General features: G+C 36.1%; 1 protein-coding gene across 1 annotated transcript in view; it reads right to left on the reverse strand.

The window, feature by feature from the left end:
- Positions 1–8,140, reverse strand: part of LOC107289548 (partitioning defective 3 homolog B) — a 164,898-nt gene extending 156,758 nt beyond the window's left edge. The window contains exons 1-2 of the mRNA XM_015818360.1: positions 8,133–8,140; positions 6,509–6,619 (exon numbers count right to left, since the gene is read on the reverse strand). Of these exons, the coding sequence (XP_015673846.1) occupies positions 6,509–6,619; positions 8,133–8,140 (119 nt within the window). The remainder of the gene's footprint in view (positions 1–6,508; positions 6,620–8,132) is intronic.
- Positions 8,141–27,507: the final 19,367 nt, after the last annotated feature.

Genomic DNA, 27,507 nt, shown 5'->3' on the forward strand with positions numbered 1-27,507 from the left:
GTCACATTTTTGGGAGGAGGGGAGGAATACAATAAAGCATTGTAAACATTAGTACATTAAAATTAGATTTCTCAGTTACTCCATGTTTTTTCAAAATGGATCTGAATTTAGCTTATGCCAAGTATCCACAGCTGCAATATTAAAGTTCATTTTCTCAAATATCAAACAGATACATATTGATTTAAATCGTATTAGCATGCAGCAATGCTCAGGGCTGAAAAGACAATGCAGGATATCTCTTGAGCTTTGCAAGGCTTTGTGGAATTCAAGGAAACCACAAACTTGAAATAATTTATTAGACCCCCAAGACTAACATTCATTTCTTCAGATATACAGCTACAGAAAACAAGGATTAGCTTCATATTTTGCTTCTTTATTTTCTGTATATAAGCCTACTTTCTGTAAGACAATAGCATGTCCATTAATACAGTGAGCGCTTTCCATTTCATAAAAGAGCCAGTTTGGTCTAGTGGTTAAGGCACCAGGCAAGAAGCCAGGAGATTCTGAGTTCTAGTCCCCCCTTTGGCATGAAAACCAGCTGATTGACTGTGGGCCAACCACTCTCTCTCAGCCCAACCCATCTCACAGGATTGTTGTGGGGAAAATAGAAGGAAGGAGTATTTTGTGCATTCATCACCTTATTTGTAAAAAAATAATTAAATCGGGATAAAAATCTTGAGAAGGAAGGATTTCAACATATGTTCTCCTCAAGAAGGTCACTCTCATCTTTCATTTAGCAACTAGAAGAGCTCCAAAGCAGATCTGCAGGTTCTGAGCACTCTGACTCTGAAATCAAACACGGGATTTGTAAAACAGTGCCCAACATTTAAAGAATTCTAATTTTAAGAAAGGCATCCTAATTTATTTGTTTTAATAAGGCTCAGTTGAAGCTTTAAAAGACAGAAGTACTGCCTGTCTATCACAGGTGTCTGAAAATGCCAGTGGGGGGGGCATTGCCCATAAAGATATAGATCTGTGACTGGAGGACTCTTCTGAACTCATAACCCCTACCAAGGCAGCATGGGGTGTGTGTGCTGTGCCTAGGGGGTCCTTTGTACAGCCTTGTCTTCTGTGCCAGTTGTGGTTTTACTTAATGCAAGACACCCCGGCAATAGTAATTCACATTCTCATTACTACCTGGTTAGATTACGCAATGCTGCTACATAGGGTTGCTTTTAAAAAACCATTCAGGAGCTACAATTAAACCAGAATACTAACTGGCACCTATTGTTGGGATCATATCACACTTATGTCTCAGGCCTTGCACTAGCTTCTGAGTACAATTTAAAGTGTTGGCTTTGACCTATAAAGTCCTTTATGGCTTGGCACCTCACTATTCCCAGAACACTTATTTCAACTGGAATCAGCCCAACTTATATGGTCATATTGGAAGGAACAGTTAATAGCTCCCCAGAAAGTAAAGGGGGGGGGATTGAAGCCAAACATTGCTGTTTTTCAGTAACTGCTTTATCCTTTGGAACAGTCTTCTGGTGGAAATCAGACTGGCCCTTTCTTTGGATGCATCTAGAAAAAATTTAAAAACCAAGCTCTTGATAAATCATTTACATTCTAGAATGAGCAATCACTATAACATAACGATTCAATGTGATTATCTATGTGTTGTTCTATTATGTTTGATTATGCCATGGTTTATTGATTGTATGTTTGTAATAAGCTTACTGTGAATATTTAAATCAGTTTTAATATAGCTTGTAAACCTCTGTGAATTGGACTTGACTGTAGTGGCACATAAATGTAATAAACAAATAATCTATCCAGGGAGACACACTCTTTCTCACATACATTTCTAGACTATACTAGATCGAGAATGGAATAACAAGACATCAGGAGCACCAAGTAGGTAAACCACAATGGAGACAACTTTCTCTTTATAAGCATCCCCACAACAGCTATTGAAGTTAGGGATGAGGTTGATAGCACTCGAGGAAGAGTGGAGACAAACTGAATTCTAGTCAGAGCAACAACTAATGTACTAAACATGCATATATAAGTTGCATATGCAAAATGACTACTTGGAGTGCAATGCTATACCAATGGAAATGTCCATATCTAAAGAACATGTAAGAATTTGCATACAGATGATAAAAAGAACTCACATACATATGATGAACCAAAGGACAACAAATTTAGCAAGGCTAGTCTTATTCTGGGACACATTTATTCCACAGTAATATTTGCAGCTATTGATATTTAGTTGACTGGATTAAAAAGTGCTACTAAATATTAAGAACATCCCATGGAAAGGTCTGAAGACATTGCTTAGTTTGTTAGCCATTCCATGAAAAGATGTTTCCTTCATTATAATTTTATTGACACACTTAAGGAGTTCGAGACTTTGTGAGAAACAATCTTCTGGAGCCATTTATCATAGAACTCTTTCGGAACTTGAATCCACATTGAGTCCCAGCACAACCTTCCTGACTGTGCTTCAGAGGCGAAAGATCTTCTGTGGCTGGAATGAAAGAGCACTTGCCCAAGAGGCACTTTTCTTGCCAGGCAAAACAGCGACAGAAGAAAACGTAGTCTCTCTCCTCAGATATATTGTGTGGAGAAAAGGAAAAAGACAGAATAACAGAGTTGGAAGGGACCTTGGAGGTCTTCTAGTCCAACTCCCTGCCCAAGCAGGAAACCCTATAATATTTCAGACAAATGGCTGTCCAGTCTCTTCTTAAAAATTCCCAGTGTTGGAGCATTCACAGCTTCTGGAGGCAGGTTGTTTCACTGATTAATTGTTCTAACTGTCAGGAAATTTCTCCTTAGTTCTAGGTTGCTTGTCTCCTTGATTAGTTTCCATCCTTTGCTTCTTGTCCCGCCTTCTGGTGCTAATAGGTTGACTCCCTTCTTCTTTGTGGCAGTCCTTTAGATATTGGAACACTGCTATCATATCACCCCTCATCCTTCTTTTCATTAAACTAGACATACCGTACCCAATTCCTGCAATCATTCTTTGTATGTTTTAGCCTCCAGTCCCCTAATCATCTTTGTTGCTCTTCTCTGAACTCTTTCTAGAGTCTTAACACCTTTTTTATATTGTGGTGACCAAAACTGGAGGCAATATTCCAAGTGTGGTCTTACCAAGGCATTATGAAGTAGTATTAACACTTCATGTGATCTTGATTCTATATCTTTGTTAAAGCAGCCTAGGACTGATTTAAAAGTTGGAGTAAACCCTTTGTTGTTATGAAGGGTTGGATAAGGTAATCCCTATTCTTTAATTTTGATGGTAAGTCAAAAGAACCATCACCTGACTGGTGGGGTCTGATTGGCAGAATCTATTTCCTGCTACTCTATGACTCACACCTCTTCCTGGTTGCTGTCTGCCAGTGGAAACTCACTGCTCTTTGGATAAGGATCTTTTTTCATAACTATTATAGGATCTCTTGCTTGAGCAGGGGGCTGGACTAGAACACCTCCAAGGTCCCTTTCAGCTCTATTCTGATTGAAAAATCTTTTTCTACCTTTCACTGTATAAACATAGGAACACCACCAAACTATCATGTTAGCAGATATGGAAAATTCATAGTAGATAGCTAACAAACTTTTACCAATATCAGTAATTAGGAAAGCAGTTAAAATCTATAAAATCCAGATGAGTGGCTCAAGCTCACAATATCATTTTTCTGCTATTTCTAGACACTGCAATTGTTAAGATTTACAATAAATTAATATCTCCCCTAATGAGGAATGTGCAACTAAGTGTGCAGAGCCTTCATTCTTGTAAATCATTTCTAAGTCTGTTCAGAAGGTAAGATAAAGTATGAAGTTTGTAAAGTCACTGGCAGCAAGAAATATAGCACAAGCTCACTGCATGGTAGTGATTGCCATTAAAATCTCAGGCCTGAACCACTTTATACATTATAGGATTAGTGAATCTTGGGGCAGAGTTATAAAATTCAGCCTTACTCTCTGGGTAAACCCTCATTATGTTAACAGAATAGCAACAGCATTAAGGTTTCACTCACTTGATAATTTAGATAGTATCTTGGGTGTGCATTTTTCACACTAGTATGTCATAGGAAAGCTAGATTTAGTTTTTATTGTTCATAAAATCAGCTGCTATGTTTTCAAGACCTTGGTAATACATTATTTCTTTTTTGCCAGTATCATTCATTACACTAAGCTCTTGAACTACCTCCCACATGGATATTCATAGTTTGGTAACTGAAGCATCATGTTAGTGCAAATGAATTACCTCAAGCATGCTAAAGATACGTGTTCCACAACAGGAATGTCTTTAGAGTCTTTTAGCCATTCTGGAGCAAGCCATTAAGAGCTGAACACCAAGGGATAGGAAACTGCTGCACACCGACCAACTGAGCTGCTAAAATCTGGTTAGGTTGGTAGTGATGTTCTCCAGGCTTATGGTCTTTGTTTGTTCTCCAGATTTATGGTTCTGGGGGACTTCAATCTGCCATTCATGGCCACCATGGAGCTAACCCACGTCATCTCCGGCATGACTTACAAGGGAGGCTATATGTTAGACATAGTTTTTAATCACATGCCAGTGGAGACATGATCTAAAGTTGGGAAATATTACTTGAATGTTTACACTAGAAAAATTGAAAAAAACCTTCTAGAAGTTTATTTAGAAAAGCAGTAACTGAACCAAAAGTATGTGCATGCACATACTGCAATGTGGATACATATACACAACAATTTACAGTACTTTAAGAATAAGAAGAATCAGTGTGGATGACATTTTTGTAGTGATAACTAATTCCTCCCCCATACAGACTAAACATGCATTTTAAACACAAAAGTACCATATAAGCAGGCACTCTAATCAAGGAAAAGGCAACTGTGTACCCTTCAGATATTTCTACTTTTAGCCAGCATGGTCAAAACAAGGTGTTGTGAAAGTAGTTCAAAACATCTGGAGGCACCAAGCATCATATCCCTGCGGTAAACCATTGGAATTAATTTCTGGTGTGCATGAAGTAGGAGGGCTTTAAGAATCATCTGCATGGGACACTAGACACTCTACTGGTGTGATCATGACTGATAAGGTCTGCATTTCTGTTGCCTTTCCTGAGAAGTTGTCTCACTCAATAAACTATTAGTAAAAGAGTGGAGCGATATTTATATTAGCAGCTGCAGCCAAAGGTTGTCATGCACTGGAACTTACTTGTGTGACATGCTTGGTAAAACAAAAGCCTTCTTCTAGGCAACATTGACCAACACTGTGTTCAGAAAGATGACACATTGATATGTTATATAAAATTGACAGAGAAAATAGGAATGACCTCCTTGTTTATATGGCATAAATTAAGCCCTCCTTTGGGATTCATGTTATTCTTTTTTTTGTGTGTAAAGGAGAAATAAATGATAGAAAACTATCCAGGGAAAAATGGTATTTCTTTTCTTGTTTAATTGTAGAATAAAAATCAAATATGTGAGTTAAAAATATCATATAGGTTCATCAGCTTCTAAGCACACCTGCTGTTCCTCATTTCTGTCTCAAATGATTCCAGGTCAAAAGGTGAATAATTATTAGACAAGATAAACCAGAATTATAAAGGCATGGAACCGAGTGTTTTTAATAGGTTCTTACCAATTAACTGTCACTCCGGGGAATATATTCTATTTTGAAAGAGAATTTACCACTACAAGAAATATTAACAATAATTACTCCACGTCTGTCCAATTGGAACATTAACCTAGAAACAGACGGGATCATTCCCAGAAGTCTGCCAACATTTTAACAAATGGCAGTGGCCCTTTAACAGATGGGATGCATGCTCTGTAGTTTGCCAGGATCCCAACAATGAACATGAGCTTCCATAAAAATGAAAGACATGTACCTTACAATTGCCAGCGATAGATTTCAGTGTCATCAATGCAAATGCTGGCTAAGCATATAGACCGACCACCAATTATTGGCACAGTTGGATAAACTTTAAAGCTAATTTTATCATTTGTGTAACATTATGTATATTTTTATAAACATTTTATAAATAATAATAAAAAACCAAGTGCTGAATTTAGCAAGTGATGTCAGGCTTTTTTGTGTTTCCAACTAATCCAAGTGCAGGGCACAAGCTAGGCATGATAGACAAGAGATCATTGGAAATGTGGCCTGTATATTATTTAATTATTTCACATATTTATTGACACAGAATAGGCAATCATTATTTATTATTTTTTGGATGTACGGTTTCTCAGTGTATGATTCTGTGTGCAACTTACATTATAACCTGGTATTTGTGACTTTTTCTACATGACTTTTCCCATATAGTCTTAAGTAAACAATTTCTTCTATATTTAATTTTTAAAAGTGAAAATAATCCTCATGTAGATTTTAAACTCAATTTACCCAAAACACGCTGACAACTTTTACACACAGATGCTGTTTTGTAACAATCTTCCCATTAAGAATCATAGACATAGCCTTTGCTGGCCAGTGCTCAGCTTTCCTTTCCACTGAAGACCAGTGAATAATAATAAGAACACACCCACACGTAGACAAACACACAAGCACTGAGCTCACCTTTCCCGTTCCTCCTTCATCTTTTCTAGGTCAACTTCTTTGAGTGTACTTTGCTTGGAGTTTCCCTTCTGATCACTTTTTACACCTTTATCCTCTTTTTTCTTGCCAAATCTGATTTAAAAATGAGATTTCATATTAAAATAAACCAGAAATATTATGAAAGTCTTAAGAGCTGATTTAAACAGACCGATTTAAGTAAACACAATACATTATGGTTTGCTTCAGCTTCAATAAAGCTGACTCAAGGAACTTAGATTTTATAGAGTATAACTTTTCCATAAATTTGTCATTATAATTTCCATTTTTATTGTTTTAGAAATACTTATCTTTTATGATTTTAATGCTTTCAATGTTGTAAAACATAGTCACTTCGAAAGGAGATGGGCAGCAAATAAATTTAATAAATAAAATAAAATAAAATAAAATAAAATAAATAAGGCATGTTGGAGTATCTATGGAGATTCTCAGTCATCTAGGTCATGATTGTCCCAAAGGTGCTTTTACACGAGGCAACTGGACTTTCTTTTTTCTCTTTGAAGACCTTTCGCTTCTCATCCAAGAAGCTTCTTCAGCTTTGACTGGATGGTGGGGAATCTTCAGCCAACACAACATATGCGCACACTTCAAACCCAAGAATACACTAAGGCAGAAGCTTGTCCACCCCAAGGATAAAACACCCAGACACAAACTGAGCAATGTGATATGTGCAGTACAATGCAGTGAGCCATGTTGAGATCTGTACATTGGGGAAACAAAACAACCACTTCATAAATGTATGGCACAACACAGGAGAACAAACCCATCAGGACAAGATTCAGCAGTCCATCTCCATTTAAAAGACAAAGGCCACTCTTTCAAAGACAGCAAAGTCCACATTTTGGACAGAGAGGACCAATGGTTTGAAAAAGGGGTCAAATAGGCCAACTATGTCAAAATTGAACAGCCCTCTCTCAACAGAGGAGGAGGGATACGACATCATTTATCTCCAGTCTACAACACAGTTCTTTCAACAGTTCCAAGAAAGCTCCACACCCATTTGAACTACTTAGGTGATCCTGACGACACAGATAAACCTTCAGGTGGCATCAACAACTCTCTAAAAGAATGCAAATGATCAGCTGTCTGCAAGGAGTATAAATCCTTCCATTCCCCACCATCCAGTCAGAGCTGAAGAAGCTTCTTGGATGACAAACAAAATGTCTTCAAAGAGGGAAAAAAAAAGTCCAGTTGCCTCATGAAAAAGCACCTTTGGGACATGGCATGTAGGAAAATCTCTAGGGACAGTCCAAGAAGGGAAGCAATTATGTGGTAGAAAATATGGGAAACCCTAGTTCTGCCAATTTCCCAAAAGATGAAAAACCCTGGCCAACCTAGTATCAAAGATACTTTAAAAACATGAGCAAAGAGAGTGAAATCCCTAAATACTTTAGCCCAAAGTCAGTTATTTCCAAGCATAAAACAAGGTGATGAAAACATGAAGTAAACTCAGCTTCAAAGAAAACAACAACCATTTAATGGGGAGATTTTCTTAATTTCTTTTATTAAATTATGTGGAGGAGAGCCTTGAAAGGCCAAGCCAGTTCTGTCTCCCAACAGTTTAATGTGATTGTTTTGAGGGCCTTACTGGGCCATTGGTGCACCTTTGTAAAGACAGAGAAGATCCCTCCTCAGACAATCTGGAAGGAGTTTAAAATTACTACATAGAATCCTCAGGAGAATGGGGCTACCCTGACATCGAGCAGTTACAGTCTGGAGTTATTTCTTAAGCCCAAATTTTTACTCATCATTGCCTGCGTAATTTGAATGCATGTATACCCTTTTCTTAATTGATTCACCATTTATTTCTAATGCTGTATTATTAATAAATATATTATTCTTTCTAGTTTTTGTAAAATTAGCAATGTTAACCATTATCTCTTTTCATTCAAATGCTACCTGGTGCTAATAGACCTTTATAAAAGGCATTCAATAGGTACGTTTCATATATGCGCACACATAGCGGTATGAATGTGTATGTATAAATTATATTTATGAATATCTTGAATATGTGTGTATGTGTGTGTGTGTATGTATGTATCTCTATAAAAATAAAATGTTCAGGACATTCTTCAGTTATTTTGGGTGTCTCTAGAAAATACTGTTTTATTCATTAAACATTTCTCCTGTACCATGTTGGATGAATTATGTTTTCCAAAAATGTTGGCATTTTTTTTAGTGAGCAAAATTGAATTCCTGATTTTAATTTCATTATTATATAGCTCGCAATACTACTGAATTCCAATAATGAGTCTCCAGCATAGTATAGTACAAAGCAAGTCTCTAAAAGGAAACCACACAATACTGCTTGAAGACTCCACATATTAATTGCCAATTAAAAATATCTTGTTCTGTGTAAATTCAGCATTTGCATAAGTGTGTGCACTAGGTGCTTACGCAAAATAGCAGGGGTTATGGATATGGATATCCCTTCACATATTGACTGTCACAGAGTAGACAAAGCACCAGTGTATGATAATACTACTGCCATTATCTGTAGTTTTTCTCCTTCTGAGTTCTTTCCAGTATTCTTGCTCATCTTTGCTATTTTTTGGTAAAAATATAAAAGTTGAATGGGGCATGTATGAATTATCTACAGTAAAAAAAAAGAAGTAATACAATCAACAATGAATAGGTGCTGAATGAATGTGGGTACATTGCAAAAGTGAGTGATCAGTTCAAAGGAAAAATATTTAAATGGATCAAGAAGAAGGAAAGTAACATCATTGTTGAGAATCAGTTTGGTGTAGTAGTTAAGGCACCATGCTAGAAACTGAGAGATCATGAATTCTAGTTTTGACTTTGTGCTTCGGGAACAAAACCAACTGGTCACCTTGGACCAGTCACTCTCTCCTAACCCTAGGAAGATAGCAAGGGCAAACCATTTCTGAAACTCTTGCCATGAAAACTGCAGGGTCTAGACTAGGCAGTTGCCAGTAGTCAAGAAAGACTTGAAGGAACTAAAAGTGTATATACTAGAGAGTCTGGTTTTTTTCTTATTGTATACTGTAATATTTTTATTGCTACTTTAAAAAAAGATGTATAGGTTCTGTTACATATTATAAAACAATTGCTACTCTGTTTACCAGCAGGTAGGAAGAAGAAATTATATGGTCTCAAAACATGTAATTCTGCTTGGGAATTCATGACTGATTTTGCTCAAGCAAAAAGTGGTATTCCTTTTTCCATACTCATCATTCCATACCCATAAGCACATTGCTTATGGGCCAAAAGGAATGAAGGGAAAAGAGTAGGAAATAATCAACAACTCAAAAATAAACAGAATGTTTTAGTGGAAGGCAAGGACCTGCCTAGGGATAAGCATCAGCAAAAGTTTCACTGAATAAAAAAATACTTCTTTCTCTCTAGTGAATTCAGATAGGAGGACTAAACACTGTTCTGTAGAGAAATCTCCACTTCCTTGAATTTTTAGCAGGCAGAAATATCATCAAAAAGAGTTGAGTATTTGAGATCATCAATTATTCTATCACATAATAACTTTACAAGCTTAACCAGATAGTGTAAAATAGCCCTCAAGCTAATTCTGGAAAGAATCTGAATCTAATAACAGCCCAGAAGAGAGCTTTCTTGTCTAATACATACATATTAAATGGATAACGCATTGCTTTCAAAGATGCTGCGTTCTAACCACACCATGTTTTATTGTTCCTGCTCTCCTTCCCCTTCCTAGTTTTATTTAAGCAGACCAGAAGTTTAATATTTGATTTTGCCTGTGCTAAAGTTTTTACCAATTAATTCTCCACAGTCTTTCTTGGTTATAGGAACAACACCAAACACGGACCAAAATAGAAAGAAATTGAAGTTGCTTCTCTTCCCTCTTTAGACCGTGATGCTGCCTTTTTTTACAAATTAAAATATATATATATATATATAAATCCCCCAAACTTCATTGTAGCACCTGGCAATTATAACAAGTAGATACTGCAACAAGAAGAGTGCTATTAGATAGTGATGTATTATTATTGTCAAAATCTGGATAAACTGAAGTAAGATTATATACTAATGGACTGTAAGTAAATCCAGATGAAAATAGCTCTCTTTGCTATTTTTGGCTTTATACCAAAACTGTGTGAAGTTGCACAGTACACCTGCCATACCAAATATACTGCCTTTTTGTAACCTTGGGCTCGATTATTATTTTTTTTAAAAAAACAATCTTTTTTTACAAAATTTTTAGAAAGTTCTTCGTGCTGGTTTTTATACCAAAGCTGATATCTGTAAGTTATCTGGTTTCCAAACATTCAGGTGTCAAAACTATGGCAGCAAATATGACAGAGTCCTCAGGGGATATGCTCATCTTTAAGGTGCAACAAGACTTGCTAGGCAAGAAAAAAACATCAACAGCTTCCACGAGTTCAAGTGCTCAGCACTCTCTCCTCCGATTTTCCCCCACAACAACCCTGTGTTCTTGCTTGGCTCCTTCATATGTGAGATGAAGCCTCCCACATCTCGAGGCCTTGGTTTTACTCTGCAATATAGTTTGTTAGATCTGGGCTGCTATTAGATTCAGATATTTCCATTAGATTCAGATATTTCCAGCATTTGCAATTATAAGAAAGGAATGGAGATGTTAGCAGTCTTTGATGTACAAGAGATATAAGATGATATAGTAACAGAAGATTCCTAAAAGGCTTGTCTTTAAAAGAGTACAGTGGAACTAATAGTTCCTGCCACTTTATATCTTAAGAAAAATCCCAGCTATCAAATGAAAAATTGCACTTATTCAAAAAATGCTAAAGAGGGGCACTTTACATGAGTTCCAAAAGACTATTTGAAACAAAAAAAATAGTACCAAGCCACATTTACTAAGTAAGTTGATGCAGTTATTTTTAAAAACCAACGTTCTCATATTATCCAGAAATATACAGTAGATGCTTCCTGATAAATAGTGATAATGTTAGACTGATAGCTCAATTAGGAGAGAAAAGCCTCCTGTGATGAATAAAACCACTGGGTATTTAATATATTAGGCCTTTCAAAATGGTTTCCTCAAACTATATGAAAAGGAGACAGAAAATAAAATTAAGAACATTCTGGCCTTTGGCCACTCTGCGTAATATTATGGGAGCATCAGCTGAAGTTTGCAATAAGCTATGAAAGCAGTTACAGCTATAATCCATTAGTATGCAGCTTGCAATGGAATGGCAATATCCAAATGCACTAGGTGTATTAGCTGTGCATACAAAAGCAGGAAAGGATTCTCTTTTCTGCAATTCCCTATCAAAAGAGCAAAAATAGGTGAGTCATGCCAATGGGAAAAATCTAAAATACTGCAGCCAAGAACAATTTGTGCAGTCGCAATCAATTCCCCTCTCCTGATTTTACCTTTAATACAAGTTTTTAAATTTCACATCTGGTTGCAAGAACATCAATAAATTGTTGCCATCTTACACAAATCATCTCAAATAAGGTATAAAAACAGAGGTGTAGAATTGTTCTGATCCAGCTGGATAGTCTATCAACTCAACAATCCTGCTTGACTCAACCTGGCAAGATGGAGTAGCTTTGGGTTTTTGCCCCCCCCCCTCCCCAGGGTCTGATGATTTGTTATCTCTGATTCTGGATGGGGTTGCAGTTCTCCTGACTGAGCAGGTGTGCAAATTGAGGGTCCTTATGGACTCACGGCTCCTGCTTAATGAGCAGGTTGGTGGCTGCGGGAGAGGTATCTTTGCACAAATTTGTCTGTGGCTCGTTGCATTCTTTCCTGGACAAAGAGGCCTTGCTCATAGTCACTCGTGCCTTAGTCACCTGCTGGCTGGAGTATTACTATGTGTGTTACATAGTTTGTCCTTGAAGACACTGAGAAGTTACAACTGACCCAGAACGTAACAGTACATACAGTATTGGGTGTCCATAGGTTCACCCATGTTACACTTTTGTTATACAAGCTATACTGGCTTCCAGTTTTCTTCCAGGTGCAATTCAAGGTGGGTGCAATTCAAGGGATGTGGTTATTTGTGGGACCACTTTTCCCTAAGAATATCTGCCTGTCCTACTAGATCTGACAGGATAGGCAGGTTCCAGGTCCCCTTCCTGAAATTTTGGCATCTAGCAGGATCTTGGAAGTGTACCTTTTCCATGGCTATCCCACCTTGTAGAACACCCCACTGCTGGTGATTCTACAGCCCACCACTCTCCCAGCCCTTGGAAGGCCATTAAGTCTTGGCTTTTTACTGAAGTGCTAGGATTGTATGGGTGGATGCCATGAAAAGAAGGTAGCTGAGCCTGCTGTGGATCATCCCAAGGGGGACAATTATAATGCAGGGTTTTTGTTTATTGTTTTTATGACTGTTTTATTTATTGGCTTTCCGGTTGTTATAAGCTACCCAGAGTTGCTTAAGATAGGCAGTCATATACATCTTTTAAATAAATAACTAAACTAAATAAATACAGAGAACCAAACTTGAATACTTTAATTTTCCATTTCAAAAAACTGTATCCATCATTTAAATATCAAATGTACCATAAAACTATCTGTTGTTATATTTTATCATCTCTCTTATCACAATTGATAAAGGAGAAGCAATATTTCTCTGATGCTGTCTCAGGCAACCCTAAGTGCTGATTGCTACTTGGCCCACTGACACAATCTTTTCTTTGTTTCATTTTTTTAATTTTGAGGCAGGCTAAAAATGAACTTGCTGTTCTGCAAACCTACTTTGTTGCTCCCGTGATGAATTTCTTACACACAAGACTGAAAAGCGGTGACCATGGTAACATTTCATTTCTGTGCTGAAGAACTCGTTTCCACATCTCAAATGTGTTGATATTTACTTTGAGGATTAAAGAGCAGGGAGGTCTGCAAAGTCCCTAGACTTCTAATGTAGGGAAAACATCTGCTGGACAGAGTCCTAAGCAGATTGCTGGCTAAATTCAGCAACTGGGAATTCTTTTGGTTAATTAGGTCTTCCATATCAGTAGATGTCACTGGAGCTAACTGAAAACACAATGTTATTTGAACCATTTTGTGAGAAAAGAGCATTAACTCTAAAGGTCAGTAACAGGAGAAAAACAATGTAATTCATACTAAGAGGTGGTCATCTGTAGAAATGATCTGTGTTTCGGAACACTCAAAAAATTGTTTGCAAATTCCACAGACCAACCCACCCATCCCAGCCCCAAATTTGGAGGGCGATTGTGAGGAAAGACAAAATCAAAAACAAACAGAATGGCAAAAAGAGAAAAAGTAGTCCAACATTTGGCTGTGTTCCTCTAATCTCTAGTTTAAGCCACAATGATATACTGTATGCCAGATGATTTCAAAAAACTGTGGTCTCATCAGAATTTCTTCCCCATTTCTGCATTTTGAGATGGTGTTGTCAACAGAAGGATTTCTTTCTTAAATATTAATAGGTCTAACGCATAAATAGAAGTTGCTTATAGTAGGAATGGGAACATAAGAACTTAAAAATAGACTGTAGACATTCATTTTCAGTGTGCTTCCATCTAGGAGCCATGGTGGCACAGTGGTTAGAATGCAATGGTGCAGGCTAACTCTGCCCACAGCCAGGAGTTAGATCCTGACTGGCTCAAGGTTGACTCAGCTTTCCATCCTTCTGAAGTCAGTAAAATGAGGACCCAGATTGTTGGGGGCAATATGCTGACTCTGTAAACTGCTTAGAGAGGTCTGTAAAGCATTATGGAGCAGTATATAAGTCTAAGTGCTAAGGCTATTGCCTGCAGAAAGTACTATTTTTGCACGGAGCTGAAAGGGCATCAGTGAGGGTATCAGATGTGCCTTTCTTTCACTTGCAACCACTTATCTGTTTTTATTTGGCAAGAGCATATAAAAAGTCTAGGTAGATAGGTCACCACTATTACACACCATAGTTATAATGTCTTAGCACACTCAGTGTAAAATAACCAGTCAAGGAACAATGGGACCATGGTAAAACACTCCCCAAACTTTTAATAGTATACAGCCAATGAGATCCCCAAGAAAACCAACAAAATTGAATCCCTCCCCCCTTTGGGCACTGACCACCCTGTAAAGGGACCGACTCAGTTTCTCTCTCCCTTAGCTAAAGCTGAAACTCTGAACTTGGCAGAAACTTCCCTGATATTTCACATGTCATAGCTAAGAGCAACTATAACTTCAATGAACTCTGACAAGTTTTCTCTTTTATCCTCTTAATTTTAATGTCTCTTTACTCTACCCTTCCTATGGCTTAACAGAAACTTTATGCATTGATTACACATGGTGCAAGGAACCACTACTATTCATAAATTCAGCATTTCTGTTCTGGAAAATTCTATCTCCTGATGTATCTCCACAAATGTATCTCCACCTGAAACTGGGCTGAAATGGACTAGATAAACTAGATAAATTCAAGTGTGTTAGAAACTGGTCAGGAACATTAATGATAAGAATAGTATTGCATAAAAAAGGATACACAGGCATGCATAATGACTTTTGTAGGGCTAAGTAAGGTGGCCGTGTGTCAAGCTGTACACAACTGGAAAGACCAAGTAAGGAGGAACAAGATGGATTTCAGTAAGGGCTAGTTAATATAGCCTGGGTAAATACAGAAGCTTGCAAGCTGTAATATAGGAATTTAAACAGTGTTAATTGAGGCAGAGATGTTTGGTGTTTTCTTTCAAATCTCTCATATCTTTCAACTGACTTTCTCTCAACCTTTTCACAATCTCTCAATAGAAGAGATATATATTAAATAGGATGTGCTCAATTGAGAGATTATTGAATAATCTGTAGTCTATATAGAAAAAAAACAGACTTGCTGGGGCATGTGGCTTAATAAGTATGATTATATGGACTGAAGCAGCCATTTGACAGCACACGGGCCACACTTTCCAGGATATAAAACTACAGCTCATATTTCATAAAAATGTTTGGTGTAATCATTTCCTCTGTGGGCAAAAATTAGGCCTCAGTAAAAGTTCTATATCTCATATTGTTTCTTTCAAGTTACAATTGATTGTAGACAGAAAAAAGTAATAAGGGTTTTGTTTCCCCTACTCAGTTCAAGCAAAATAAAATATTCTGAAAACATTCCCAATATTCAGAAAAATATAGAGCAACAAACACAGTGTTAAATTTAAATGTAAGTAAAAACTGAGTAAGAAAGATAAAGATACTAATAAGGTATGATTTTCAGGTCCGCACAGGGACTATAAAAGGCTTAACTGCCACGACTACCTTGTGTCTTAAGTTATTTTATCAATCCGTTTTACAGCAGGAGAAATACTCTCTCAGAACGGCACTGTACTTTGATTAATTACTTTCATACAGAGGCTTTTACAGGATATTAGCACTGGAGTGAGTCAGACAGGCTGCCTATGATTATCAGCCCAGACTCATTTTACATTTATGTTAATAGGGGTGTTAATGAAAGAAATCTTTTACATTTTTAATGTTTTTCTAACTATGTAAAAGCTTTCTGGTTATATTCTTATTTATTGGGCAGAAATTATGGGTGCCATATACAGCAATTGTATGCATCTTGTTGAAATTATTGCATGAGTTGGGAAGAAAAATATGCACAGTAAATCACAATGAAGCTCTTACTCTGTGGATAGTTAAATAGACCTTCATCCCTACTCTCTGGGTGTGAATTACATAAAGCAGGAATTTATTCCAGAGAAAGCATGTCTAGTTAACTCTTTAGCTATGTCAATCAAAACCCATCATCTTCATCTTCATTTATAATACTAATATAATTATTTATAATACTAATAATGATTGTTTCTCTGAAGTAAAAGCAATTATAAAGCTAAGTGCATATTCTTAATTTAGTTCAGTGAATTCTAGGGACCAGTCAATAATTAACTGTGACTGACACTCAGTCTGGCATCACACCTGAATGTGGTTGAACGCAGCTACTTCTGTAAGTTTGGTTACAAAAAAAATTGGAATGGCATCAACCCAACTACAAGTTCTCTCAAGCTGTCTGCAGATATAGGATAGAAAAAGGATGGGGAGTATGAGGCAAAAATGAGTTAATTGCTTTGACATCTGTTTGATTTAAGTAATCCTTCTACCACAAAGAGCATTGCTTGAATGAGAATCAGGCGCAATGCAATGCAATGACATTTTTGCCAATATTCCCCTCCAGAGCTCCTAGATACATCATTTCCTTTTTTGTTTTGGAGATTTCTGAGGCTATAGAAGAAGATGGAACAACATTACAGTGGAACAACATTTCTTTGTGAATGTGAGTGGATAAAAGAAACACTTCCATCTGCAAGAAGGCAGATTCTGCCTCTAAGACAAACGTTCTAACCTGAGTAGTCTGAGCTCAGTTTCAGTTCTAAAAAATGGGACTACACAATGGTTAACACTTCCATGAACACCAATGGAGACAGAGAAAAGAGAAGTGCAAACTGTTTTGGTCTTGTATAAAGAAAGATAAAAATATTGAAGCAGTTTGGCAGTTGAAAAAGAAAGTTTTAAGTCATAAATCATAAAGGAATGGTTCAGAAACCTGTATTTAAAGCTTCTCCACCCCTTTAGGATACGAGATAAAGGAAAATCTGAAGATGCAGCTGGAAGCCTTCTGGTTGATATGAACGGGCTGTCTGCAGTACTTAAAATGGCAGGCAGCCAATCAGCAATAAGATCTGGCAGAAAGAAAGAAAGAAAGAAAGAAAGAAAGAAAGAAAGAAAGAAAGAAAGAAAGAAAGAAAGAAAGAAAGAAAGAAAGAAAGAAAGAAAGAAAGAAAGAAAGAAAGAAAGAAAGAAAGAAAGAAAGAAAGGTTCGGTGCCAGCAAGGAGAGCCCCAGTGCTGCAGATGGGCAGGCTATGGCTGAACAGCACAGCACCACCTACTGCTCTGCTGCTGCATTGCCAAGCTCCCCCCCTCCCCGGCTCCCATTTGCATGCCTTCTCCCTTGCATATGACCGTGCAATCCCCACCCTGGGCCAGGGTCTGTGTGCGATCTGTGCTGTTTTCAGTGATTCATAGCAAGACAAGTATTTGATTCAATATCCTGATTCATTTTAGATACGAATTCGTATCTAAAGACAAAACAGAAACTCATTCTTAACCTGGGGACTTGCTGTATTTACCTTTCCCCCCCCTCTTTGTCCTCTTTTTTTTAGAACTCATAAATAATTGTAAAAGAATAATACAGTGCAGGTGTTAATATGAATTTCAAAGATGTAAACTTTTTTAAAAAATATTACACAATAATTCAATGCACTCCGCAACTTCCTATCAATGTCAAATTAGGCATCAACATATAAGCAACTTATAATAATGATGATGATAAAGTTGGAAGGGACCTTGGAGGTCATCTAGTCCATCCCCCCGCTCAAGCAGGAGAACCTATACCATCTCATTTCAACCCTGAGTTACAAATATTGTCCTTTATTGTCTCTGTGTGTGTCTGAGTGTTCTAACAAGTGAAGTGGCACCAGTTTGATTTTATGAAACTATTTTATCTACAATCATTGATGCAATCTACTTTAAGGTGGAATCTTGACATAGTCAAAGTTTTTCGTTAAAAGCTCTAATTCAAAAGTGTCATAGAGGAGGGAGTTTATTGCATAAAATAGAAATATCTTCTGCATATGAATACACATATACAGAAGACCATTGAAAGCAGGCAAAGACACTGTTTTCCAAGAAGTAGTTATACTAAGAGGCACTACTATACGGAGACTGCAATCAAAGAAGCTGTTCTTAGCTTTACAAATTTTCACTTAGTATTCATGATAAAACCAGAGTAACAAATTGATGGGAAAAGGAACCAAAAGTTCACATGACAACTTCTGTTTTGTTTCTTTAAAGCAAGAATTATTTTTAAAAACACTAGCTAAAAGAAATACATCTTTCTATGAAGGGATGTGGAATAATTTACAAACTCATTGCTTAGCCAGTTATTGAAAACAAGCTGTGGGTCCTTACATTTTTTTTAGCCTATCATAATTGACTTAGCATTAGTTTTTAAATAAATAAATAAACAAACCAGAATGTATACAGTAATAACAGATACCAGTCTTCTATTCTTGTGAAATATTAAGATAATAAAGATAATGTGAATTAAAATATCAAAGCATACTAATATAGATTTAAAAAGTAAAACAAAAATAAATTAAACTATTTATTCTCCCAGCTATTGGCAACATCTTATCATTAAAATTATAATTATGAAAGAATTCAGATGCGGTGATATATTATAACAATGTGGAATCAAAAACTCTCCAAACCTGCCATCAAATATTATTTTTAAGAGAACAAATGATAATTAGACTAAGTATATATCAGTTGCTTGAAATCTACATCCATACATGGTTATTTAATCTATTCATCATTGAAATAAGAATTAAAATATGTCTCGGATATTAGAGTGCTTTCCTGTCCAGATTTTATTTTTGCAGGCTCTTATTTACTTATTTTTATAATTGTTGTACCAATTCAAAACAAGAATTGCAACTGATTAGTGTGGTTTTCCAAAAACTCTACTGTAATAGACAAACGTACATCTGCTAAAGGCCACTCTAACAGGGCACACAGGATCTAGATAGAAATTGAGCTACATAAAACAAACAACTGTCTATCATTCAAGGTTGTAAGGAAAAAGAGACTAGCACAAAAATACTAAATAATCAAGTGGAAAAAAGGTAAAGAAGGACTTTCATTGGCATAATATGATCATTTGGAATAATACAATGGCTAAACAACAGATCCAAGCTTCTGTCGAAACACTAACCAAGTTGTAGCCTGGTTTGCATGTTCAAATATTAGCTTAATATGAAGAGCCTTTTGTTAATCCCTGGCCTGGTCGTCTACAAAGTTCAGCTATCATATGATTTAGCACCCACCTATTACAATGCAACGTAATTACCAGACCACTTGATAATTAAAAAGTTACATCATTTTAGCTGATGAAAGAAAAAAATAAAAGAACCTTCAGAATCACTGCCTTCTCTCCAAACCACCCCCTGAAATTTCCACAGATACTGATATTCACCATCCTGACTTAGAATGGACTCGGTATAGAAATATAAGGGCTTTATAGAAGGAGGAAGATTACATAACCCAAAAAAGTTTTGGAAATATATTGCTTAATTAGTCATTTTGTTCGAAAGGGTATTTGGAAACAATTCATTTGGAAAACTGAAAAACAGAGTGGCATTTAGATAAACCAAGCTTATGAATTTTCAGATAAATTTTAGAAAGAAACCTGGTTGCTGTGATGTTGATACATAGTAATTACTTGTCTTTACAAGCAATTCAAAAAATGATCAGAAGTGTTATAATGAAATACGGAACAGTCTCATTAAAATAAATAAATGACACATTTCATCAATATTGTCTGGTTCATATTCTTATATATTTTTTCTTATACATTTCTTAGTTTTTCCTGTTTTGGAGAATAAGACCAAAATAGCTACAGTCCAAGAGAATCCAATGGGAGTTAAACTATCTTTCTCAGCAACTCTGATTAAACAAAAAGAAAGTGCTACTTTGATGCTTGAATTAGCATCTTTTCTCCAGAAGCTGAATTAATTATTAAGAGTGACAAAAGAATTAGTCCAGATAGGATCAAAGCTGAAGCTATATGTACTGGGAATTTTAAATGAAAAACACAGAACTGTAACTCTCTACATGCCACTATTACCCCTTTGTTTAACATGCAGAATATGCTACACATACGTACAGACATCTGATTGTTGAGGGTGGCATGGATATATTATAAATTGAACACAGAATTCTTTCAGCTCAGAATGGGCTGGTGGTGGTTCCATTTCATTATGTCATTTTTAGGGAAAACATAATTGAATAACTGAAATTTTATATAAAATAGTTAAATTGAACGATCTGTCAAATTGTACATGAGAATGCTCCAACACTGGAAGTTTTTAAGAAGATATAGGATAAACATTTGTCTGAAATGGTATAGAAACCCTATACCTAAATCCTGAACAGGGGGTTGGACTAAAGACCTCCAAGGTCCCTTCCAATTCTGTTATTTTGTTCCGTTCTAATTAGATTTTCAGATTAGTACTAAGTTCTTCTCTCTTATAATAGTTATAGTCTTTTTTTTTAAAAAAAAAAAGATAGTTGATAAATATATACAAAGCAAGAGATATATCCAGGCTGGAATAATAACCTGCTAATACTATTTTTTTATTCTGTAATTGAAGAAATACTATATAAACTTGTTAAAACCAGGAAAAGGAGTCAGCTACAGTAAATTAGATGAATGCTGTCTCAATCAACACTTCACAGGAACTAATCTGTCTGCTGAAGCAAAACAATGAGGAGAAAGTCTCTTCCCATTTTGTTTACAGGAACATGCTTCTGTAATATTTGAAGATAGGACATTTTGCATATGAGGGCCTTGGCAGTTCTGGGATAGGTTCTTGGACCTCCATTCCTCTTGTTCTCTCCAGGGAAGTACAATAAATTATGGCATATATCCAAGATAGCAAGCATTTATATTTAAACTGGAAAGTTTCTTTACACGAGCTGTTAAGTGGCTGCTAACTACATATTTCATTCTGGTCGAGCTTCTTGCTGCTAGCATTCCATTTTTTTTGCTCCCTCCCAACTCCTCTTCTTGCACTTGCAACTCAGAAAGATGTGCCATCCACATCTTTCAAGGCTTCTCTAGCACCTCTGTTTTCCAGAGACAAAGACTTCTCTGTTTCAAGCTTTGTTTTCTCAACCTTTGGAAAACTGAATTATCTGTGAATGAAGATACCATCTTTCTACACAAGACTGTTTGAATATGGACATAGAACACTTTCATATTCTAGCGCAATGCAAATATTTCCCATTTTGGAGGAAAGGGGGACAGTAAACATTGTCATCACTTGTGGGCAAATCAATAATTATAAAATGTTCTAGTAGTGCAGTATGGCAGTGATGTACAACTTTACCAGGGAAATGATAAATTGATTTATAAGCTGTCCAATGCACACAGTTCCATTTACTTGTCCACTAGACTGTATAAGTACCATTTTGCCATATATTTTCTTTTTTCCTGATACTCTTTTTTGTAGCATGACAATTTATTTTGAAATACACGCTACTAATCTTTTTTGGCTACTGGCCTGCATTGCTAATATTGCCCATTAGACAGGAACTGTTATGAATTAAAATCCCAGTTTAGGGCTATTTCATGTATTAGGAAGAAATGGTAAAAGAATATATATTACACTTGTGATGATGAACAATACCAAGAGAAAACTGGGAGAATGGTAGATTAATTCATCCTTCTTCATTATTCACCTTTATCATCTTTATAGTCTAAGACTAGAGATCAATTCACAAATTCATAGAAGACACAGATGGTTTACATTTCAAGAGAAGAAGAAATCTTCTCAGACCCACGATTTTTGGCCTCTGCCTTATTCAGATATTGAGGGATTGATCACTAAGGATAGCCATGGCCTCATGGTCCTGCAAACGAGTAAAGGGTCTAATGGGGGCAGCTGTTAGCTCCATGAACCATTGAACACCAGCAAGAGAGTGAAGCAGAACATGTAAGGCAGATTCAGTTTTGGAATCTGAACATTCCCCTGTATAGCATTCACAGGGGAGATCAGAGTAATTCTACTATATTCAGATTTATTTTTCAATATAATATCATTGTTTGTCCAATTCTGAATCAGGATTGGAAAAAATGCAATATACTTAATAACAATACTTATTTACTCTTGTTTTTAAATTTTAATTACCAAATATATATGGATATATTGATATATCCCTGTATGTGTGTGTAGTGTGTATGTTTGAGTGTGTGTGTATAAGAACAGGCAAACCCAATAGAGTTGGCTTCCTCTCAAAAGGGTTAATGGCTGCCAAGCCTTCCTTTTTTTTTTTGAGGTTTGTGTTGTGCTCTGAAATTTGTTGAATAGGTTATATTATAAATATTTGAATAAATACATAGTAGGAAGAACAGCAAAAGCACTTTAGGTCTGAAAGCCAGAAAGTGCTTCAGAGCACATGGAATTATTCATGTAGGATATTTTGCAACTCCTTAAAATTATACTGAATTTGTTAGAATTATGAGGGAAGCTGCATGATCTTGGAGAAAGGTGTAGCATCCACAGGCCTTACATATAAGCCCCTGCATTTTCTAGAAGACACTGTCTTGAGGATGGATGCTTTGTGGAAGCCAAAAGCAGTACTGATAAAAGTAAGGGGGAACTCTGGACCTATTCTGGACCTAGAAAAACTATAAAGTTCTCAAAACAACTAATAACAAAATTAGTACATCATAGCTAAACTCAGTAAATAAGTAATAAAAATAAAAACAAAATCAGAGATCTCACCTAGAACTTTATACATATCATGTAAAACATGGCTGCTGCTTACAGCTGGTTCACCATGGCACTTTAAATTTAACCCACACAAATTAATGCACTTCCATTTCAGATTGGTGATCTTTATTTCTACGTAGTATCCTAACAACCATATTATTTCCAGGTCAGTTTAAACACTCTCTCATTTGCATAACAGTAATTGAAGTGAAATTTGTTAATTCAAAAGTCACCAAGGCCTCAAACAATAATACAATTATTAGGACCTAAAACATGCTACCTTCCATAATTATTATGGTAAAATTTATTAAAATACATTTTTTTAAAGAAATAAGCAATGTATTGAGTTCAAAACCCTGCATCATTCAGTCATAATGGAAGCCCTGTTTCATTAATCAATATCAGGAATGACATCTGTTTTTAATATTGTAATACTGGCTATACAAAAATCTATATTCTTTAGGCATGATTAGGGTAGGGAATCTCTACCCTTCGCCTGTTGCTGTGAATAGCTGGGGCTGTTAGATGTCATTCAGCAATAACTGGAAGGCTGCACTTTCCTTCCCCTACTCATGCAAACGCATGGCAAACCTAACAGAAAGAGTCAATGGGGTGAAACAATTATCAAAATTTCCTCTAATTGCTAAATATGCAATACTGTGGCAGAGTAGTTTGATTGGCCAAAATGAAACAGGTTTTTTTTTTTGTTTGAGTTTGGGAAATACACATTTATATACAACCACGTAGAGACATTTATAAGAGGCGTTATGCAGCAAGTGTGTTTGGAAATATAATCATAGGGGTGCTATGATAAAAGTTATGTATAAAAAGACAATCCTATATCTACATGAATGACATGATATTTCACAACACAATTGCCTTAATTTATATAGCTGAGAGGCATTTCTCCCTAATATAAGTGCAATATCTAAACCAAGTAGAAACACACTTCCAATGTAACTTCTGTGGAGACTGTTTGCGTCTTTATGCTGCAAATTCCTGTCACCTGTTTGGAAGATCTAAATCTCTGGCCTACATTTGTCAAAGAGGAACTCAGGGGAAAGGACTCTTATAAAAAGAAAGCCAAGGCAGAGTGGCAATGCAAAATTGTAAGCCTGGGGCTGCCCTGTTTCCCCAACATAGAAGAAATCTGTACCTGTGTCTATATCTCTAATATTCAGTAAGAGAGTATAAGGGGATATACTTTGTACAGTAATAAATTATGTTTGGCCTATATCATTCAAAACTTTACTCAAATCTTTAAATTGTCCTGATTTTTATAACGTCTCATTAAGATGTATGTATATTAACTAATATAAGGAATAGTGGGATAAGCCTGTATTGTAAATATCCTCTCACCTGTTTTACATACCAGTAAAACACACACACACACACACACAATATTTTGCTAAATATTTCTTAGGATTTAATATTCTTTAAGATCCTAAAGCACGGATGTCAAACTCGCCATGTCACATGACGTGTTGTGACATATCACGATTCTTTTTGCATTGCTGGCAATGGGGTAGGTATGATGAAACTGGCCCGTGGGCCGGCAGTTTCACACCCCTGTCTTAAAGCATTCAGTTGTTAACATGGAATATCACAAAACATTATTCCAGAGTTTTTGCAAATAACTACTGTATGTCTTACCAGTGCTGTTTAAAAGTATTACAGGTAGTCTTTAACTTAAAAACCACAATTGAGCTTGAAATTTCTGTGCTAACCAAGCAGTTGTTAAGTGAGTTTTGCCCCATTTTATGACCTTTCTTGCCAGTTGTTAAATGAATCACTGCAGTTGTTAATTTGTTAAGTGAATCTGGTTTCCCCACAGACTTTGCTTGTGAGAAGACTGCAAAAGGTGATCCCAGGTTTTGGTCACCATGCTACAAAAAAAGATGTTGAGACCTTGGAAAAAGTTCAGAGAAGAGCAATTAAGATGATCAAAGGCCTGGATACTAAAAGATACGAAGAACGGCTGCAGGACGTGGGTTTGGCTAGTCTAAAGAAAAAAAGAAACAGGGGCGACATGATAGCAGTATTCCAGTATTTGAGGGGCTGCCACAAAGAAGGGGGGGTCACGTTATTCACCAAAGCTCCAGAGGGCAGGACAAGAAACAATGATTGGAAACTGATCGAAGACAGAAGCAATCTGGAATTAAGGAGAAACTTCCTAACAGTGAGGACAATTAACCAGTAGAGCAGCTTGCCTCAAGAAATTGTGGACACTCCATCACTGGAAGTTTTTAAGAAGAGACTGAACAGTCACTTCTTTGAGATGGTATAGGTTCTCCTGCTTGAGCGGGGGGTGGGGTGGACTAGAAGACCTCCAAGGTCCCTTCCAGCTCTGTTCTATTCTATTCTAAATATGAGTCAGTTGCTAAGAGTACAAATTTTGATCACATGAGCATAGAGATGCTGCAACGGTAGTAAGTATGAAAAACAGTTATAAGTCACCTTTTCAGTGCTATTGTAACTTTGAACGGTCATTAAATAAACTGTTGTAAGTCTATTTTAATTCTGATATAAATTTATATTTATATTCAAAAATTTAAAAAGCTTCCTTCAAATAACTATTCACAGATATTTAAAAGAATTCAAGCAACAACTACAACCTCAATTATTAAAAATAATTATTTGTAAGACCTAATGAAATTATTACATTGTAAAGATCTTATGAAATATCTCATTAGGTCTTTAGGAAGTATATGAAACTTGCTCCAATGAACTGAATACATTCATAATACCAAACTACTGCACAATATCAACACTTTTTTTATTGAAAATACATATTTATTAATGAGATGTAATATATGATTAGCACACAATAACAGTTCATCCTCTAATAAACCAATAAATAAACCAGGCACTATGATGTGTCTATACATATAAAGATCTGAATAGTGCAGGGAATGATATTTCCTGTTACACTCTATGGAAGCAAAAGATGGACTCCGAAGAAGATGAAGAGTAGTAATGCTTTTGAAATGTACAGTAGTGTTGGAGAAGACTCTTGAAAATACTGCCAGCATCCAAGAAAATAAACCTATAAGTGATCCAACAAATCAACTCAGAATTCTCACTCAAGGCACAAATGACCGGGTTCAATTTATGCTACTTCAGACACATTATGTAAACCCCTTGCTCTTTGGAGAAGGCTCCAATGCTGGGAAAGATAAAAGGAAAGAGAAGAATCGGATGACCAGCAGCAAGATGGGCAGACTCAGTTACCGTGGCGATGGGTGCAGTGCTGGAAAACTTGAAAGACTAGGCTAAAGACAGATTGTCATGGAGAAAAATCTGTGTTCACTAATAGTTGAAATTGACTTGATGGCATATAATCAATCAAAAGATTAAGTAATATTATTTCAGATGATCAATGTTTAATGATGTGTTTAAAAAAATAAACACATTTTCTTTATGAATCATAGCATATTTGTGTTGTTTCTTTTTTCTCTCCATTCGTTCCTCAGTTACACTGTATATTAGAGCAATATAAAATTAAGTTTCTTAAAAAGGTATGCATACTTTTCTAATGAAGGTGACAAGTTTCAATATGATATCATTATATATTTATTATTTAGGCAGTTTAAAGGATCAAAAGCAAGCTACATACGTATCTTTCTTCACTGCTTATAACTGATAACCAGACATGGAAGAATATGATTTAACTATGAGAGTCTTATTATTAGTCTGCTGATTTTTTTTCAACTGATTTTAATTAATTCTAAAAACCATTGGAGTCCAGTCGTTTGAAAAGCATCTGCTTGTCAAAAGAGTAGCCATCAATTATTAAATTCATTTATTTTTGTTAGATTTTGTTTTCTAGGTAGTGGTATTTTTAAGTGATGAATTTTTTATTAAGCAAGGGAACCTAAAAGACTGAGAGAAAACCACTGTATCAATAAGGGGGAAAAGTTGGCATGGATAAAAAAACCAAACCTAACAAGCTATGCCCAGAATAGTCATATTGGAAACATTATTCCCTTAGGGTATTTTATATATGCAACTAAATTAATTTTAAAAATATGCAGAATGGGACATCTTAAGAAATCTGGGTCAGATTCATTCTTTTTAGGTGGTTTAGCAAAACTGAAAACAGCTGCTAAATAGGAACAAGAAATTATGAAATTGTTGAAAAATACAGTACATAAAAGGGAGCAGAAGGATGCAATTATACTGCTCAGAAGAAGAATCTAATTTAGGGGGGAAAAATCAGGAGCAAAGGTAGTTGTTTTTCTTTGATACAAGTGCACAAGTCTCATTAGTGTTAATAAGTCTTATGTGCAAGTATCAAGGGGAGCATCCTTTTGTGGAGATTAACACTACCTTGTTATGGGGACTAAAGGAGATTCTGTCACTCAAAGACTCTCTCTCTCCTTCTCTGCTGGTTAATTAAGCAGAAGCCTCTGTTGTCAATCTTGGGAGAACTCGCTTCCCCTTCCACTGCCAACCAGGTTGACGCAAAGCCAATTGTCAAATGTCAAGAGCAACAAAATGGATGATAGCAATGTTAAATGAAAAGTACTGAAGACAAGTTTCAACCTTCCAGTGCCCGGGGCTGGATTGAAATGGGCTTTGATATAGTTGCTAGAGTTCAAAATAATAGCTTACAGAGAGATTTGGGCACTGGAAACTAGCTTCCTCCGCAAACAAACAAACAATCAGAAAGGTTAAATATAAGTTTCTTGACTTAGGAACAGGCCAA

The sequence above is a fragment of the Protobothrops mucrosquamatus genome, unplaced genomic scaffold, assembly GCF_001527695.2.
Source record: "Protobothrops mucrosquamatus isolate PMUCROS unplaced genomic scaffold, P.Mucros_1.0 scaffold_9, whole genome shotgun sequence".
In the NCBI taxonomy this organism is placed as follows: domain Eukaryota; kingdom Metazoa; phylum Chordata; class Lepidosauria; order Squamata; family Viperidae; genus Protobothrops; species Protobothrops mucrosquamatus.